Source organism: Penicillium hordei (assembly GCF_028827395.1).
Source record: "Penicillium hordei strain IBT 12815 chromosome Unknown utg000001l_segment0_segment0, whole genome shotgun sequence".
In the NCBI taxonomy this organism is placed as follows: domain Eukaryota; kingdom Fungi; phylum Ascomycota; class Eurotiomycetes; order Eurotiales; family Aspergillaceae; genus Penicillium; species Penicillium hordei.
In genome coordinates this window covers 1,873,468-1,890,231 of record NW_026623142.1, presented here as the reverse complement: position 1 = coordinate 1,890,231, position 16,764 = coordinate 1,873,468, and the positions used below count along the sequence as shown (strand labels likewise).

Genomic DNA, 16,764 nt, shown 5'->3' with positions numbered 1-16,764 from the left:
TCTTCGATATTCTCACAAACATCGCCGATTGCTATAGGGGTCTACCAGGCAATAGTAGCACTGTGCATTCCCAAAGCACTACAAGTATGTTAGATCCCAGCTGCTAGGGCAGTGTCATGAAAAGAAAGATGGCCAGGTTGGTAAGGAACTTACAGATACCAGAGAGGTATGGCAATTGTGATGGGTCAAGCCTTAAGTCTGTACTTGAATCCCGGTTGATTAGGTTTGATACCAAAATATACAATGACTCGTGATCTAACAAGGCCTTAGTAAGTCTTCCCGCATTGGATCCTTGTCTACGAAGTTTCCAAGATTGCACCTTCCCGAATGGGTCTTGATGGGTCCCTAGATCGTGCCTACCTTAGATGGTGTGCCTTCGTCAGTGAGACCTATAAACCTTAGAATAGCCTCAATTTCCATTTTTATCTCATACGAGATCGCGGGGGATCTACAGATACCCGTCGAACCCACAGTGGCGCAAAACCAATATATAGTGGCATATGTCCGTGCACAAGTCTGTCAACTTCAGGGACCACCAGTCTATCCTTCTGAAAACCGGAAATTGATATATGCCAGTATATACACACTCACATATAAACTAACTTGAAAGGGTTTGGAAATATAGCACGTATTAAAAGAAACTGCTCAAAAGTACCTATACTAGAGTATCCGAGCCACAGTAAATGAAGCTCAAAGTCAATGCTATGTAAACCTCCCGAAACCACTTAAGTATCAAACTAATCATTACAGTTCTCCCTATTATAACAAAAGTTGCCTTCTGGTACATAACCCCAAATCCCACTTTTGGTGGGCTAGAGTGAAGGAAACTGCTACCACGAATGGTATAGGTTACATATTCTGCGATTAAAAATAAGACGACAGAATTATCTAGACAACTCCTTATATAATTTGGAGTATGGAACCAAGTATAAAAGGAGTGATATGACTGTTAGGGTTATGATGGAGCTCATGGACTCATAAGACGATGGGGACATATCATCAGGCCTTAATTGCATGACCTGTTATCGATCCATGAAATACCCTTATGGTGAAGCAGATAGAAATCGATTTGTGAAAATTTCCTCAGAACACTCACTAAAGCCATATACTCAGAGACTCCTACTGCTATCGCACGTAAGTTTCCGCGGGGGTTCGCTACAGACAAATCTATCGCTAGCTAGTAGGAGAGGCTGGACGCTACGTGTCAATCATTCAGCATCCTGAAAAGTTATGGACCTAGCAGTTGTACCAAATTCCAGTGATGTGAATAAAGCCGTCTACCAATGTTGTCCATGAACACCTGCCTAGCAGGAGTTTCCCGAAGATAGCGACAACATCAATCTTTATAGATTTGAACTAGGTTTTCGAGATATATTGCATTTTATCAACAGGTTGAGATAAGCCTCTAATTATAGCATGTTCGCTATCTTACGGGTATTCTAGTCAGGCGTTATGTTCTTTGAACGCTTTCGGTTAGGGTAGGCCATCTTCGCCGTAGGTAGTGTGATTGGTCCGATGCTTCTATCTCTGCTAACGAATTCGAATACGTGAATAAACGAAGTGTGCAAATCTACAACATAAATGGCTCTACCACTTGCGGTGGACTGGTGGCCTTTGGGAGCAAAGCTAATCTCCTAACTCGCAGAACTTGTCACTAAGTCGACTGATGCCGTGACGAGGACGGTCTAACAGGAATAAAACGTATCAATAAGCCTCAAGTTCAGTCTTAATTTTCAGTTTATTAAAAGAGATAAAGCAAGTGTCTAGTACAAATAGTCGAGAGTAGAAATCCCGTGAACCATGTCCCTGGGTGATGAGATGTATAAAAAGCCTTTTCGTGATTACACCTCGCTATTATCCCTTCACAGGGACAACAGTTCTTGACCACCCATCTGATATTGGTTATTGTCCTAGATAGATTTAACCTGAAACACTGCATCTCTACTTTGAACAGCAGGGCGCCTCTGGTGTGGGTGCCATCCATCCTCCATCCAGGCCAACCTTAGAACCAGGTCATGCTGAATAAAAGATCTCCTATGAATATGTATCAGCCTCTTGTTAAAAGACAGGGATGAGCAGAATGAAAGATTATTGTATTGAGTTTGTTCCTATGGGGGAAATGACAATCAAATTCGTATTGAGCCGCGACCCTTGATGGTCCAACAAGGCTGAATAGCCCCCAATAGTATAAGTCAGTAGTTGGGGTCTTCTAAACATTTTCCAACGTTGCACTAGTCGAACCAGTGTCCCTAAATACATTAACGGTCTATTCTTAGAAAATCGAATCACCATACACAAACTTATGAGGCTTTCCCCGCCACTTTCTGTGGCCGGGTTTCCAGCCTAACCCAACCCAACCCAACCCAACTTACAACGCGAAAGAGAAAAAAAAAAAGAGAAACAAGGAAACCAACAAATGATCAAGGTTATGGCATAACTTATCATGTGAAAAAGCGTAATTCGTTAATTGGATTTCTCCAACAAGGTAGGTAGTCCACGGGGTATCTGGAAATAGCCCGCCTGAGCAATAACGTATATAAAAAAAAAAGAAGTGAAGAGTGAAAAGATCAAAAAGAAAAAAAAGAAGAACGGGAGAAAGAAGAATGTAGTCAGAAGCAGAACCCGCCAGGATGCTTTCATACGCCACAAGTGCAGGATTTGAGGCAAGACAGATGTAACACACCGTTCACACCCATACCCGCCCTAATGCGCCAACGGTAATGACAAAGATACAGCCCGGTCCTGGCAACTCATCCCAGCTGCGCGGGAATAAGCAGACCATAAGCAGACCAGGTGACACGAATGAAAATCTCAGTCCAAAAAAAAAAGCCCCAATGCGCAGTGGAACAGGCGACGCATCTGCGAAAAGCGGATAATTGGAAACACCCGGACTCCTTGAAAATATTGTGAAAAAAAAAAAAAAAAAAAAACCGATAATGTTTAAAATGTAAAATGTGAAGCATATTGCAGGCGTGATTTGTCGTATGTGATCATGTTTCATGGGTTTCATGGTTGATTGAATTAATAGGCAGACTGGCGTCTGCCCACAGCAGGAGGACGATATTCCTCGTCGGGATAATAAGCGCGTCTCGGCGAGAAATTGATATCATCGTACTTGTATGCCCGGGCGTACTTGATATCCTTCTCTTTCGGACGGGCGATGTATTCAACGTCTGGATGAGGGCGAGAAGAAGGGCGCGCAGACCGAGTCTCAACCCGAGGTAAGGCTTCTGTGGTGTAGGCTTGGAAGGTACTGCTTCGCTTGGGTGTCTGTCGTGTAGGGGGTATGCGGTCCCGGTCGGGGGATCTCGCTGAGCGGTACTTTGATGACTTCGGCTCTACAACCACGTGGTCTGGTTCCTTGACGATCTTGTAGCGGGTTGAGGTCTTGGGAGAAGTGCCCCTCGGGAGTATTTCAGGAGTACCAGGACTGGAGTAGCCCGAGTCATTGCGATCGCGCATCTTGGAAGTTCGCGAGGGTAGCGGCTCGTGGGCCATTTCGTATAGTGTGGAGTCGCGACTCTCCCGCTTTGGGCGGGTGAAACCAGCGTTGGTTGCGGAGCGGGTGTTGAGGAATGATGGGCGGAGAGACGCCTTAATACCCGGGGAGGTTGCGGAGGGCTGCATCTTGGGTGGTTTGACCTCGTAGGTTCGGGGCGACTCAAGATGCTCGTAGGAATCGTCGCGCGACGAAGAACGACGGCGGGTGCGGGTGGACCGTCCCGCGGATCGCGAGCTGGAGGACTCTGGTTCCGCCGAGTCGTGACCATGGTACCGTCGTGGGGACTTGGAACTTCGGGCTTTGGATGCGATATAATCCTCTGCATTCAAGTACTGACTATCGATCTTTGATTGCCAGTGATCGGACACATCGCCGTCCTCGTCGTAGCGGCGTTCACGGCGACGAGAGGATTCCGATGGTCGGGACCGCGAATCACGCTCTCGGCGGGGCGTTGTTGAAGTTCGCTTCGTGTGAACATAGCGGGAAGCACTGGAATCAGATGCCTCCTCGTCGGATTCGGCATAGGATTCAAAGATACTGTACTTAACCTCGGACTTTGCCTCGGTCTGTCGTCGTCGCTCCTGATCGCGCATCTTCGCACGGTCGGAATGTGTCGCTTTGGCCGTATCCCGCATTTCCTTCGCTTGGTGATACATACTCGTCGGTGCTCGAGCCTTCTTCTTCTCTTCTGTCGGTTTTGTCTTTGGGCGCGCGCCAAATTCTTCATATTTGCGAGACGACATGGAGCGTGGTTCGTCCGTGAATCGCATTGTCTCCTCAAAGAAGACTTCCATCGGGACCCTCTCTTCCACGATGTGGCCATTGCGGAATTCGCGATTGCCGGATCCACTTCCCCGTGAAGAATTGTACATAGAATCTGTTCGTCTGCGTTCCAGCAGTTCACGCTTCAGCTCGGCTATCTTGACTTTTTGGTCATGTTTAGTCCGTCGGACATCGTCTGAAAGCAGTTCATAGGCCTGTTGGACTTTCTGGAATTCATCTTGGGCAGCAATTCTCTGCGACTCATCTTGAATCTTGTCTGGATGGCATTTGAGAACCCGCTTTCGGTGGGCGGCTCTGATTTCAGGGATGGTGGCCTCCTTGGCAACACCAAGCACTGCATATGGATCTATATCTGGGGGTGAGGACATTGTGGACAATATTTGCTTTCAGTGCCCTGGATTGAATGGGATGGAAGAAGATAAAAGTGAGAGAGGGGAAAGAGGCGGTGGAGAGATATGGAATGTCAACAACCTGACGTTCCAGGGTTGACGTAGCAAAGTTTCCACACCGATCCAGAATGAACTGGAGATGATTTGCAATGCAAGAAGTAAAAAGGATTGTCAATGATATGGCCGATTTGCCGTGAAAATTTGATAGACAAAAACAGACACGAAAAGACTCAAGATGGGACAATGAATCAGCTGTCAGAGTTACCGTCTCTATTCTCAGACTCCGAGCCAACCGAATAATATGCCAGGGGGCAAATGACTGCGCCACAAATCGAAGGTCTGGAGTTTACTTTGTAATGTGTAGTAATCTCCAGACATAAAGAGTCATATAGACATAGAAAAAAGATACAAGATCTTATCAAAAAAGATAGAAAATAGAAAAATAGAAAAACCATTCAAAGACAAAGATGCCCAATCTAATATTCCATCTCTAAGTAACCGAAATCATTTCTCTTCCCCAGGACTCTCTGACTTTCACCGGTTATTGGTCTGAGCACTTCATCCGATTTGTTCGAATTCCTTCCAATCAAAACTTCGAAAATATTTGGTTGACAGTGGGGCGATCAACACGAGGACCATGATCCAAAGGGATCGGGTTGCGCCCCCCCTTCCTTCTCTTGGAAATCGTCATGACGCTAATCTTTCCTTCTTCTCAATTCAGTCTCCTGCATATATCCCCAACTTTCCTATGTGCCTGCGGGTTTTGAGCCATTTTAGGTTCGGTCGCCTCACTGCTTTCGCTTTGTTTCGCTTTATTATTTCGCTTTAAATTTTGTTTCGCCTTGTCCAAGGCACACCCAACCAAATCCAACTCGCTTGTTTAACCTAAAACGTTTAATTAGTTTAGTTTACCTTGTATATTCCAGGTACGTTATACAAAGTAAAGAAAAATCAGTGCCTGACTTGTCCCATGGTATTGACCCCCGGTCTTCCCGAGAGGTTCCCTGAGCCTTAAAATTTCCTTCTCTGAAGAATGTGTATATTTCTATATATAGTTAGTACATTACAACATATGTATCATGTTTCAATATCCAATAATTGATTCTCATCCTTAATTTTAATATTTAATAGGAATGCACCTCTCTAATATTATTACCTAGGTACAGAAAATATCTACAACTAGATCCTAACACGAAGTCCCTTTGCCCAGTTCAGGCATTGATTCGCACCCAATAATCTCCCAAGTCAAAACACCTGGTACAGCTGGCACTTGTTCCACACCGGCCCCATTATACAACGTGTCTTTGCTAAATAACCCCCCACCCGAGACTACCTATCTTCCAACCATTAATCTGTCCTTTCTAGACTATGAGACAATCACAGCAGACTATCTTGACGAAACTACGTTGTACTCTGTACTCCGTACTCTTTCCTTTCTCGGACGAGTCGGCCTATCCACTGGTTCCAAGTCATCTGGACCCAGTACTGCGGTCCGCGCGGCGCAGGAATTAACCAGACCGATGTTGAACGGAGCTGATGCGTGTGCCAGCCCCGATCATGACAAGTTTATTGGAAAAGGTGCAAATGCTGAGCGAGTCAACGCCGTGTCAGCATCACCACAGTATTATCTTACTACTCTGTATTACTATGCTATTGCCTAAATAGTCTCCATTTTACCAATAATGTCATGTATCTTTCTATCTAGTATTAAGGTCTCCCATGTCTCAAGGCGAGAATGGTCCATTCAAATAATTCCCGCCTTAACCTATTCTAACCCTATAGCGCTTACTCTTTTTATCTCCCTAACTTTGCCACTTGACAGTTTTGCGTGTGATAGTGATAGCGATTGTGCTATACCTTTTCTCGGTTTGAGAGTGGTCGATTCATCCCTAGGCAATTGATAGCACTAGACCACTCTCGCTCTTTCCAATCAGACTGCACCAGCCGAATCCATAATCCTCCGATCCCATCAGCAGTGCTCGCGAGGTCACACAAAGCCTCCCTCCGACAGACAGGGTTGCAACCTTATGCGCTTAAACTGTGATCTACAGATACCCCTCTTCCTTGACAGTCACGCAACCCCACTAGGACCGGGATCGGTGAATTCAGGATTGGACATTAGGAGCCAGAGAAAGTGTATGTTTGGAGTATAGTATAGTTGGGATAATAGTAACACCGAGGGTTGGAGCAGGTCAAGTAACTAGGTAACCGAGTTATAAACCGCAATATCTGTACTTAGACTACTAGTACGTACTGGAAATGCACCACAGATACCGTGGCTGGCTCGAAACGGTGGTACCCAGGTTTGCTACCCGGGAAACAGGAATGCAGATGCAATGCAGGTTGCCTGCAATAATGATGTCTAGTATTACTCTCTGCAATAATAATCTCTACCATTACATAGTACTTATGTTGTACGAAGTAGAAGTACAGAGTAGTGCGGCCAGACCTCTCCGCCCAGCCACTAAACGCCTTCTAGAAAGGAGTGTGTCCGAATAAGCAGCAACCCTTGCGAGAAGCATGTGTTTCCCACGAGGATGGTGTGTGTGCGAGTCCCATATCCGTGCTGAAGAACCGAAACACAAAACACAACCTTAGAAACTCCAAACCTCTAATACGTGACCAGCCACGCATGGTCACATCGGGTATCAAAGAGAGGGTGGGATGGGCCATGTATTGGTTGGCTCAAGTTTTGGTGCTCCTTACGGGCTAAAGTCTGGCCAGTCAAAGGTCGCTTGGAAGCGCTGCGGTTTCTGGAAGTTTTGAGTTTTGGGGAGATCCCCATTGCAGATGACTTGTGTATATCGTACTTGGAAAATTACGATGATGATAATCAAGAACTCGAATTGTGATATCACAGGCGCGTGTGGCTTGATGTGATTGCGATCGGTCAGATGGATTTGTACATTGCATGCGGGGTATACATGAGACAAGAGGGGTAGAGTCCGGTGTTTGTGCAGTTTGAGAGAAGGAGAGCGAATCGTTGTATTTTCTTATTATCTTCTTTTATTAATCTGGTGAATATTCAAATCTGTTACAAGTATCCCTACTGGACGGCGTATGGAGCTTATGCTCAAGTTACATTGACTGTCCGACGGGTTTACCTATCAAACTAGAGGCCAATGCAGCGCACGGTTGAAGAAATGATGTAAGCGTAGACAGTCTGACAGCACTAGGATCGTGCATCAAGTCACTAGCCGACCAATGTTAAAAGTCATGAAGTACCAAGGCGTCCAACCACTGGGGTCAACAGGGCCAAAGCCCACAAGGTTACTGTATGCCCCAGGGAGAGGGTAAATCTGGCACCAAGCCACCATGCACAGCCAAAGCAAAGGAAAGATAGCCGTTACGATCGATGGGGCAAAATAAATTGCAATTTCCAAAAGTTGCTTAATCCCATGGGGAAACACATTCACCCGTTCGCAACCGCGTAGTTGTCCTGCCACACGGGAAGTTCAAGATCGACCACAATGGGCGAATTGAACCGTTTGCCCCCCTGATGCGGCCAGCTAGTAGACACGACAGCGGCGTTGACAATGCAGGTCTCCTTTCTTAGTGTGTTCAAGGCATAATCAAACCCATGGCTACTGGAGCCAGGGCTACCCGCACCTAGGGACGGGTGAGCGCTGGACGAGTTTTGTGGATTTGCCTTTTGAGGAACCCCAGCAGATGACTCTGACCCCGGTGAGGCTGATGATATCGGTTGAGTCTTTACCAGATCATGCTGTCTTTGCCCAGGGCGCGAAAACCCCTCGTTGTTCAGTCGTTTACCCCGTTTTCCAGTCAAATCGACTAGGCTCTGTTTCTTGCTGCCCACGGGTGGCAAAATCCCTCGAGTTATGTGATCAACTGAACTAGAGCCAGGCTGTGTTTCTGTTTCCGTCTCTGTGTTGGTAAGCTTGCCTCGCCAGCGAACTAGTTCGTACCCTCGTCCTTCATGCACATGTCCACAAACAGCTAAGTGCGGCCTAATGAGGCTCAGTGCACTGCGGAGCGCAACACACCCAACGAACATTCCGTTCGGTTTCTGATCGCAGTGAGATCGTGGTGGCGTATGTGTGACGACGATGTCCGTGTCGATTGGTATTTGATCCCACAGTGCAGCAGCATCACTTGATTCATATCCGAATGCCCAGTTTCCTTGAGATTGTGAGTACGGGGACCCAAATATTTTGAATACTGTGTTTGGTCCGTCCGCCCGCGTCAAGCGAATCAGGGCAGGCGCATGGCGAAGTAGAATGACCGAAGGCGACTCCGTGACGAGTTTTAGGCAGTGATGTGAATTTTCGAGGTGCTGGCCGTGAAAGCTTTGTCCATGCTTTTCGTAGAATGCTGGGTCCAAGGTGACATCGTGGTTCCCTATTCAAAACATTAGGGGCTCTATTTTGACCTTGTCATGCTAATGAAATGGTGCATTTTGTTGAGCAGCGGAGATATAGGTTCTATTAATGCCCGGGATAAAAAAAAAAGGTGTGAATCAGGCGCGTGAAAAAGTCGAAAGACTGACCACCAACTATGATTTTGATTTCAAAGTCGGCCTTGCAGATCCAATCCATTGTCCTGCGGAGCTCTTTTAGGCTTCCGTTATTTGTCAAGTCGCCTGCGTGAATCAGGACATCCCCTGCTGGTAGTTTGAAGCCCGCTTCGGAGGGCGTATATCCGTGTGTATCAGACACGCAGACAAAACGCGTCTTTTGTCGCATGACTCGAGCATAGAGAGAACCCTTGCCTCAATATCTAAATGGAAAATCAGGTTGAAATGTTGGTGTACAATGAGATTGCAATCGAATAGGATGGGTCGGACATGAGGCACAGAGGGAAGGCTCGTTGGCCTTCGTTATTTCAGCAAGAAGTAAGTTCCTTTGGGGAAAAAACAATGCCCTCCGGGGATGGACGGGGTTCTTGGATATATTAGTCATCGGACCCAATGTTTCCACTTGAAGTTGGCTAGATCATAGATCTGGTATCGACGAAGACGATAAGACGGATTTCTTTACAACAAGATACATGTTTATATGGAAGTAAAAGGGGATTTGTAGTTGTATTCGTCAGTATAATATAAAGAGTTTGTACCGAACATTGGAGTTATACGAAAGGCTTCGACCCCGTTCCTTCCAACTTCAAGATAATCAGTCGATCTTACAATAACCTTCTAGAACAGAGTATATCAGCCCTAAGCCGATGCCCTAACGGCACAAAGAAAAGAGAACCACCATCGCGCACAATGAGAAATAAAAGTATTACATAATACAATACTGAGCGGATCTGAAAAGATAAAGCACGTGACATATATGACCTGTGATTGGTCAGGCTTAGGGCTGCGACCCTCGCCATTAACACAAAGTGAGCGGACCCTCGCTTAGCCCATTCTCATCGAGCCATCCGACTTCGTTGTGTGCGTCGACTTGACACCCACGACAACAACCGCCGACAACATCCATCCCACGGGACATTAGATCACCAGGATGTCCTCCTTCGAATCAGTGGTGCGTTTATACCCAACGACTTGAGTGCCGCCACTCGCCTCCGAAGTGTGCATATCGAATCTTTCGCTGACTTGAATTGTTTGGAAATAGGTCGTCATCGACGGCAAAGGACACCTCCTCGGTCGTCTGGCCAGCACTGTCGCCAAGCAGCTGCTCAACGGTCAGAAGATCGTCGTTGTGAGATGTGAGGCCCTCAACATCTCCGGCGAGTTCTTCCGCGCGAAGCGTACGTTCAACCCCTTCTCGAATATATTTCCTTTGCGTTCTATGTGATATTGGGAACTGTGTGGATCAGTGAGGAGGAAAGAGACGACCTACAACACCCGCAAATCGAACCCACTGGCGGTTATTTTATATGGCATTTGGCCAACTTTGGAGGAAATGCACTACAACTTGGGTATCAGAAAGCTGACTCGAAATTTCGCCGTACAGTCAAGTACCACGCCTACCTTCGCAAGATGACTCGTTTCAACCCTACCCGTGGTGGTCCCTTCCACTTCCGCGCTCCTTCCCGCATCCTCTACAAGGCCATCCGCGGTATGATTCCCCACAAGACCGCCCGTGGTGCCGCCGCTATGGAGCGCCTTAAGGTCTTCGAGGGTGTTCCCCCTCCCTACGACAAGAAGAAGCGTGTCGTTGTTCCCCAGGCTCTCCGTGTCCTGCGTCTCCGCCCCGGCCGCAAGTACTGCACCGTTGGCCGTCTCAGCCACGAGGTTGGCTGGAAGTACCAGGATGTTGTTTCTCGGTATGTACAATCTCCGGTTTTATCACCTGAGTGTGATTTATTGGGCCAATCAATAAATTCTAACAATTTTTATAGACTCGAGGAGCGCAGAAAGGTCAAGAGCAAGGCTTACTACGAGCGCAAGAAGGCCGCTCGCCGTGTCCTTGCCAAGGCCGAGCAGGGAGCGAACGTGGACAGCAAGACCAAGACCCAGCTTGCTCAGTATGGCTACTAGATACCTTTAGCGCGGCTGGTTGTTGTGTCGAGCGATGGTTCTGGGATGGAATCGCGGACGGTTTTCTTTCAGCGAATTTGAACGGCAAGCCGACCGACCTTTTTCTGCGGCCCGGTTCCCTAACTCATGAATACCACTGTCTGTGACGCACATGACGGCTCGGGGACTGGGGTCTTCGGGATTTTCAGAAGTCGAAAAAAACGGAGTCGATTGGGATTAAGGGTTCAAAATAGCTGGCCGTTGACTCGCGCCGTGGCGGTTTAATCCAAAGAAACAATTTTCAAGAGTTCAACATGATTCTTATGATCAAAAAATACTTTGACCTATTACCTTTTTCATTTAGTAGCCTATATCGTATGTTCTTTCATACCATATGTAGTACATTTGCACACACATCCATAATGTATCTTGCCAATATATCCCCACGCTGCCCTATGTCCATTATATATTACAACCGGTTTTAATATGAATCGACGCCATCCACTTAAATTCCATCCAAATTGGATGATTCCGGGGGTGACTCGGTACCCACCGTTTTTGTCCCTACACAATCATAGACCGATCTATATATGATAATCCATTGAAGTGAGAGTATAATGTAGATCAAGGCATTCCCCAAAATTGAGGTCATATTTAAATCCCTTAGTCCGGATACCCCAGAACTAATACCCGAACCCCCCGCTTGTGATTGGCATAGCCTAGGTTAACCGCCTTAGTACCAGTATCCCCGCATTTTCTCCAACTTGGAGTAACTCACTTCTCTGCAATTCTTCAGCAATTCTTCAGCATTTTTTTTCTACATAATCCAACCATTACCTTTTCATCCCTCGACATTGACATACCTCTGCTGATAACACACACTTATTTGTCCAATCTACACCCTCCCCCTCCCCTGTAGTATGTCTGGTTCAAAGTCTCGGTTGTTTGGCCTGCTTGGTCATTTCACAGGTTCAACACCGCCCGTTGAACACCATGTTAATACCCATACACTATCCCCGACTTTCTTTCTTCCACGTGCTGCTGCCGTTGAACCCAATGTAAGCTCATTGCAAGTGGTACCTAGGTAGTACTTCAAAGGTCTAACCAAGAAACACGCAGGCTGAGGCAATCTACCATGTAACCGCCAACAACAAGATTCTTCGCAGGAGCTATGGCGAGACTGCAGACCGAGCGAGGGGTTTGGCTTACTACCTCAAGAAACATAGGTTCAGCAGAGTGGGGATACTCTGCCCGAATACCCCAGCGTTCCTTGAGTCGATTTTTGGAATCGCCGCAGCTGGTGCTGTCAACATCGGTAATCTAATTGTCTTTTGAGGAGAGATACCAATTAAACTAATATATTTGCAGCCGTCAATTATCGTCTGAAACAAGAAGACATCGCTTATATATTTGATCATGGTGATGCAGAAGTGATCATCGTCGACGAGGAATATGTTCCACTTTTGGGGAAATATCGATCACAATACCCCCACATCCCTATTATCGTAGATACCGACACTGATGCAACCGAGGGTGAGCTGACGGGTCCCTTTGATGAGGCTGTTTTGGAAGGTCTTAGGCACGACATCGATACAGGTTCTCAGGGCTGGGAAGGACTCGAGAGTCAAGCTGCCAATGAAGAGTCCACACTGGCGTTGGCATATACTAGCGGGACTACAGCCCGTCCTAAGGGGGTTGAGTTCACTCATCGGGGCTGCTACCTGGCAACATTGGGAAACGTCATTGAATCTGGTCTGAACTACCACTGCGGACGTGCTCGTTATCTATGGACGCTACCCATGTTTCACGCTATGGGTTCGTGCATCCTTTTCACTTGAGTGATCTGGACTCGATCAGCATGACTAACATACGTATTTTTTATAGGCTGGACATTTCCATGGGCGGTCACAGCCGTTCGCGGAACCCATTATTGCCTACGCAAGATAGACTACCCCGAGATCTGGAGACTGCTGAAAGAGGAGCATATCACCCATTTCAATGCTGCACCGACTGTAAACACCTTGCTCTGCAACGCGAAAGAAGCAGAGAAACTACTTGAGCCTGTTCGCGTCACGGTGGCAGCGAGCCCACCCACTCCCCTTCTCTTCGAGCAAATGACCGACTTAAATTTGCATCCTGTACATGTCTATGGAATGACGGAGACATATGGCCCAATCACCAAGGGCTACTATTTGCCAGAATGGGACACCCTTCCTCTCAAAGAAAAATACCAGAGGATGGCCCGCCAAGGCCACGGCTTTATTACAAGTCTTCCATGCCGGGTCATTAAGACCGAAGTGCCTGAAGGGACCATCACCGATGTCAGCAAGGATGGCCAGGAGATTGGCGAGATTGTTTTTGTTGGAAATATCTGTGCCCGAGGATACTACAAGGACCTCGAGGCAACCCGGAAACTATTCGCGGGAGGTGTTTTGCACTCCGGAGACTTGGCTGTCTGGCATCCCGATGGAGCGATTCAGATTCTTGATCGCGCGAAGGATATTATCATCAGTGGTATGTGTGGTGAGCAGCTCATTTGTCAAGACACCGGATTGCTAACAATGATTAGGTGGCGAAAATATCTCCTCCGTTGCACTTGAGTCTATGCTAGTCATGCATCCTGACATTTTGGAGGCTGGTGTTGTTTCTGTTCCCGACTCTCATTGGGGCGAACGCCCCAAAGCTTTTGTTACAGTGAAGGAAGGTAAGAGCCTACAAGGCTCAGATGTGATCGACTGGGCTCGGAAAACTAGCGGAATCAGCAAGTTTATGGTTCCTCGAGAAGTGGAAGTGGTTACTGAACTGCCTAAGACCAGCACTGGCAAAATCCGGAAGAACGTCTTGCGTGCCTGGGTGAAGGGTTCTATAAAAGCTTAGACACAGACGACGACTGAGATAGATATGTCTCTTAGATCATTCTGAATACATGTGGGAGAGATTCTGGAAGAAAGCAGGGCTTCCCTACATTCCAATGAGGTCAGATGTTCAGATCTTGTAGATCGAGCACGAGATCACATCAAGCGATCTTGAATACTCCTTTTCTTCACATAGTTCAACAAGCCACTTTAGTTCTCATTTTCTCTTATGGAAAAGGTTCAGATTCAAATTTCATAACCAAAAGCACTATACAATCTGGAGATCCATCGTCCATCTTATCAAACGATAAGCAGTGCTTGGCATTGACTCCGCAGCACTGTGAAACCCGGGCCCCGTTGCCTCATCCCCCCTCCATTGCCGCTTTTATCCCTTCACAATTTACTTGCATTGATTTTCTTGGTTACGCATTTGCATCTGACCCAAGGGGTGCTTGGGGCCATGATCTAGATTGGTTCAACTTCATTCTGAACGATCTGCCCTTGTCCACCTCTCCCTTGCCATCCAAATACGTGCCGCGAAACCACCGCTTACACCCCCTCGTGCACCCACCTTGCTGCAGATATTTCCGGAAAATTACATTCATCTACCAGTCTTCAGACAAAAAAAAGGGTTATAGGTTTGTTGACTGATTAAAGACTGGCTGCATCTGTGGACCGGACTTGCCTGTTCCAGTCTCACATGCACCGCCCATGCAGAGTTCCCTGAAGTTATGAGATTTCAACCATACCGACACCCAAAAAATACATTGAAGCGAACTTCGAAAAGCGAACCTACTCCGACTAGGATGCATCGGCTACGAGAAGCCGATCGATGCTCAAGTGCAGCCCCTTCCGAAACCTCTGGATCGACGTCACCCGAACGTGCCGCTGATGATGACACCGATTTCTTCATGGCCCAGGCCAACGACTCGCAATCCTCCATCGGTGTGGCCAACTTCCGCGATTCTCGCCTGTCAAGTGAACGATCCGAGCCACTGCCGCCGATCGGCCGCCTCCCGCCCGAGATTCTGATCGCGATTTTCTCGAAATTGGTTGCGCCCTCAGATATGCTCAATTCCATGCTGGTGTGTCGAGGATGGGCTGCGAACTCAGTAGGGATACTGTGGCATCGGCCGACTTGCAACACCTGGGCCAACGTGAGAAGCGTGACTACATCGTTGGGGAAACCGGATAGTCTTTTCAACTACGCAGACCTTATCAAGAGACTGAATCTATCTGCTCTGTCAGATGATGTCAGCGATGGGACTATCCTCTCTTTCAACCAGTGCAAGCGGATTGAGCGGCTGACGTTGACAAGCTGCAAGAACTTGACGGATAAGGGCGTGTCGGACTTGGTGGAGGGGAACCGGCATCTGCAAGCGCTGGATGTTTCAGAATTGCGACACCTTACAGACCACACGCTCGCCACGGTGTCTAGGGACTGCCCCCGTCTGCAAGGCCTGAACATCACGGGATGTTCAAAAGTCACCGACGACGCTTTGCTCATTGTATCACAAAAGTGTCGTCAAATCAAAAGGGTATGTGGATTATATGCGAGATTTTGTGTGGAACCCAACCGCTAATTGTATAATAGTTGAAACTCAACGGGGTTTCCAATGTCTCAGACCGCGCCATTCAGTCCTTTGCTGAGAACTGCCCGTCTATACTGGAGATCGACTTGCATGACTGCAAACTTGTCACTAGCATATCAGTGACTCCGTTGCTCACGACACTGCGGCATCTCCGAGAACTGAGGCTCGCGCACTGCACAGAAATTGACGACCATGCGTTCATATCGTTACCTCCTCAAATGACCTTTGACAGTCTTCGCATCCTCGATCTCACCGCATGTGAGAACGTCAGAGACGATGCAGTGGAGCGAATCGTGCATGCAGCTCCTCGTTTGCGGAATCTGGTACTGGCCAAATGCCGATTTATCACAGATCGATCCGTGATGGCCATTTGCAGGCTAGGAAAGAATCTCCACTATGTGCACCTGGGACACTGTTCGAACATTTCGGACTCGGCTGTGATGAACCTGGTCAAGTCCTGCAACCGAATTCGATACATTGACCTGGCCTGCTGCAACCTCCTAACGGACCGTAGTGTACAGCAATTGGCAACCTTGCCTAAGCTCCGAAGAATCGGGCTAGTTAAATGCCAGGCTATCACCGATCAGAGTATATTAGCGTTGGCACGGCCCAAGATGGGCCACCATCCTTCCGTCAGCAGTCTAGAGCGTGTGCACCTGAGTTATTGCGTTCAGTTGAGAATGAAGGTGAGTCGCGGTCAAAAGTCCTGGTGCACACGATATGCAATACTAACATTACGGCTTAGGGTATTCATGCTTTGCTGAATAGCTGTCCACGCCTGACTCATTTGAGTTTGACCGGCGTCCAAGAGTTCTTGCGAGAAAACCTCACTGCATTCTGCCGAGAAGCCCCTCCAGAGTTCACGCAACAACAACGGGACGTCTTCTGTGTGTTCAGCGGCGACGGTGTCAATCGACTTCGGGACCACTTGAACCGAAATGAACCACAATTCCAAGAAGAGGCCGAAGCTACAATGTACGATGACGACGAAGAACTCGATGAAGATGAAGGCCAGATGACTGGGCTGATGAACGCAACTGTCATCAACGACGGAGACGATGATTATATCGACGTTGGGCCTTTGAATACTTGATACGATACCCCCTTTCTTTGCAGTCGAAAATAAGCCCAGGCCCTCGAATTTCTTCCTTTTATTCAATTCCCTGTTTTCTTTTATCTGCGATCCTTAGCGGGATCAAACAGGCAGACATATTTCTAC

At 47.5% G+C, this 16,764-nt stretch overlaps 5 protein-coding genes across 5 annotated transcripts; 3 read left to right on the top strand and 2 right to left on the bottom strand.

Moving 5' to 3' along the window:
- Positions 1-3,021: 3,021 nt before the first annotated feature.
- N7537_000707 (J domain-containing protein) lies at positions 3,022-4,653 on the bottom strand (the record flags this gene model as incomplete). The annotated part of the gene is made up of 1 exon (XM_056891765.1): positions 3,022-4,653. One exon carries the CDS (start codon positions 4,651-4,653, stop codon positions 3,022-3,024), a length of 1,632 nt encoding a protein of 543 aa, XP_056756760.1.
- A 3,433-nt stretch (positions 4,654-8,086) lies between these two features.
- On the bottom strand, positions 8,087-9,377 carry N7537_000706 (metallophosphatase domain-containing protein; the record flags this gene model as incomplete). The annotated part of the gene is made up of 2 exons (XM_056891764.1): positions 8,087-9,033; positions 9,182-9,377. The coding sequence occupies 2 exons, from the start codon at positions 9,375-9,377 to the stop codon at positions 8,087-8,089; spliced, it is 1,143 nt and encodes a 380-aa protein (XP_056756759.1).
- Positions 9,378-10,139: 762 nt separating this feature from the next.
- N7537_000705 (60S ribosomal protein uL13) lies at positions 10,140-11,119 on the top strand (the record flags this gene model as incomplete). The annotated part of the gene is made up of 4 exons (XM_056891763.1): positions 10,140-10,160; positions 10,251-10,386; positions 10,593-10,905; positions 10,981-11,119. 4 exons carry the CDS (start codon positions 10,140-10,142, stop codon positions 11,117-11,119), a joined length of 609 nt encoding a protein of 202 aa, XP_056756758.1.
- An 899-nt stretch (positions 11,120-12,018) lies between these two features.
- Positions 12,019-13,975, top strand: N7537_000704 (putative AMP-binding domain protein; the record flags this gene model as incomplete). The annotated part of the gene is made up of 5 exons (XM_056891762.1): positions 12,019-12,156; positions 12,218-12,413; positions 12,467-12,913; positions 12,983-13,612; positions 13,668-13,975. 5 exons carry the CDS (start codon positions 12,019-12,021, stop codon positions 13,973-13,975), a joined length of 1,719 nt encoding a protein of 572 aa, XP_056756757.1.
- A 549-nt stretch (positions 13,976-14,524) lies between these two features.
- N7537_000703 (putative ubiquitin ligase complex F-box protein GRR1) lies at positions 14,525-16,638 on the top strand (the record flags this gene model as incomplete). The annotated part of the gene is made up of 3 exons (XM_056891761.1): positions 14,525-15,491; positions 15,548-16,231; positions 16,291-16,638. Exons 1-3 carry the CDS (start codon positions 14,685-14,687, stop codon positions 16,636-16,638), a joined length of 1,839 nt encoding a protein of 612 aa, XP_056756756.1. The 5' UTR covers positions 14,525-14,684.
- Positions 16,639-16,764: the final 126 nt, after the last annotated feature.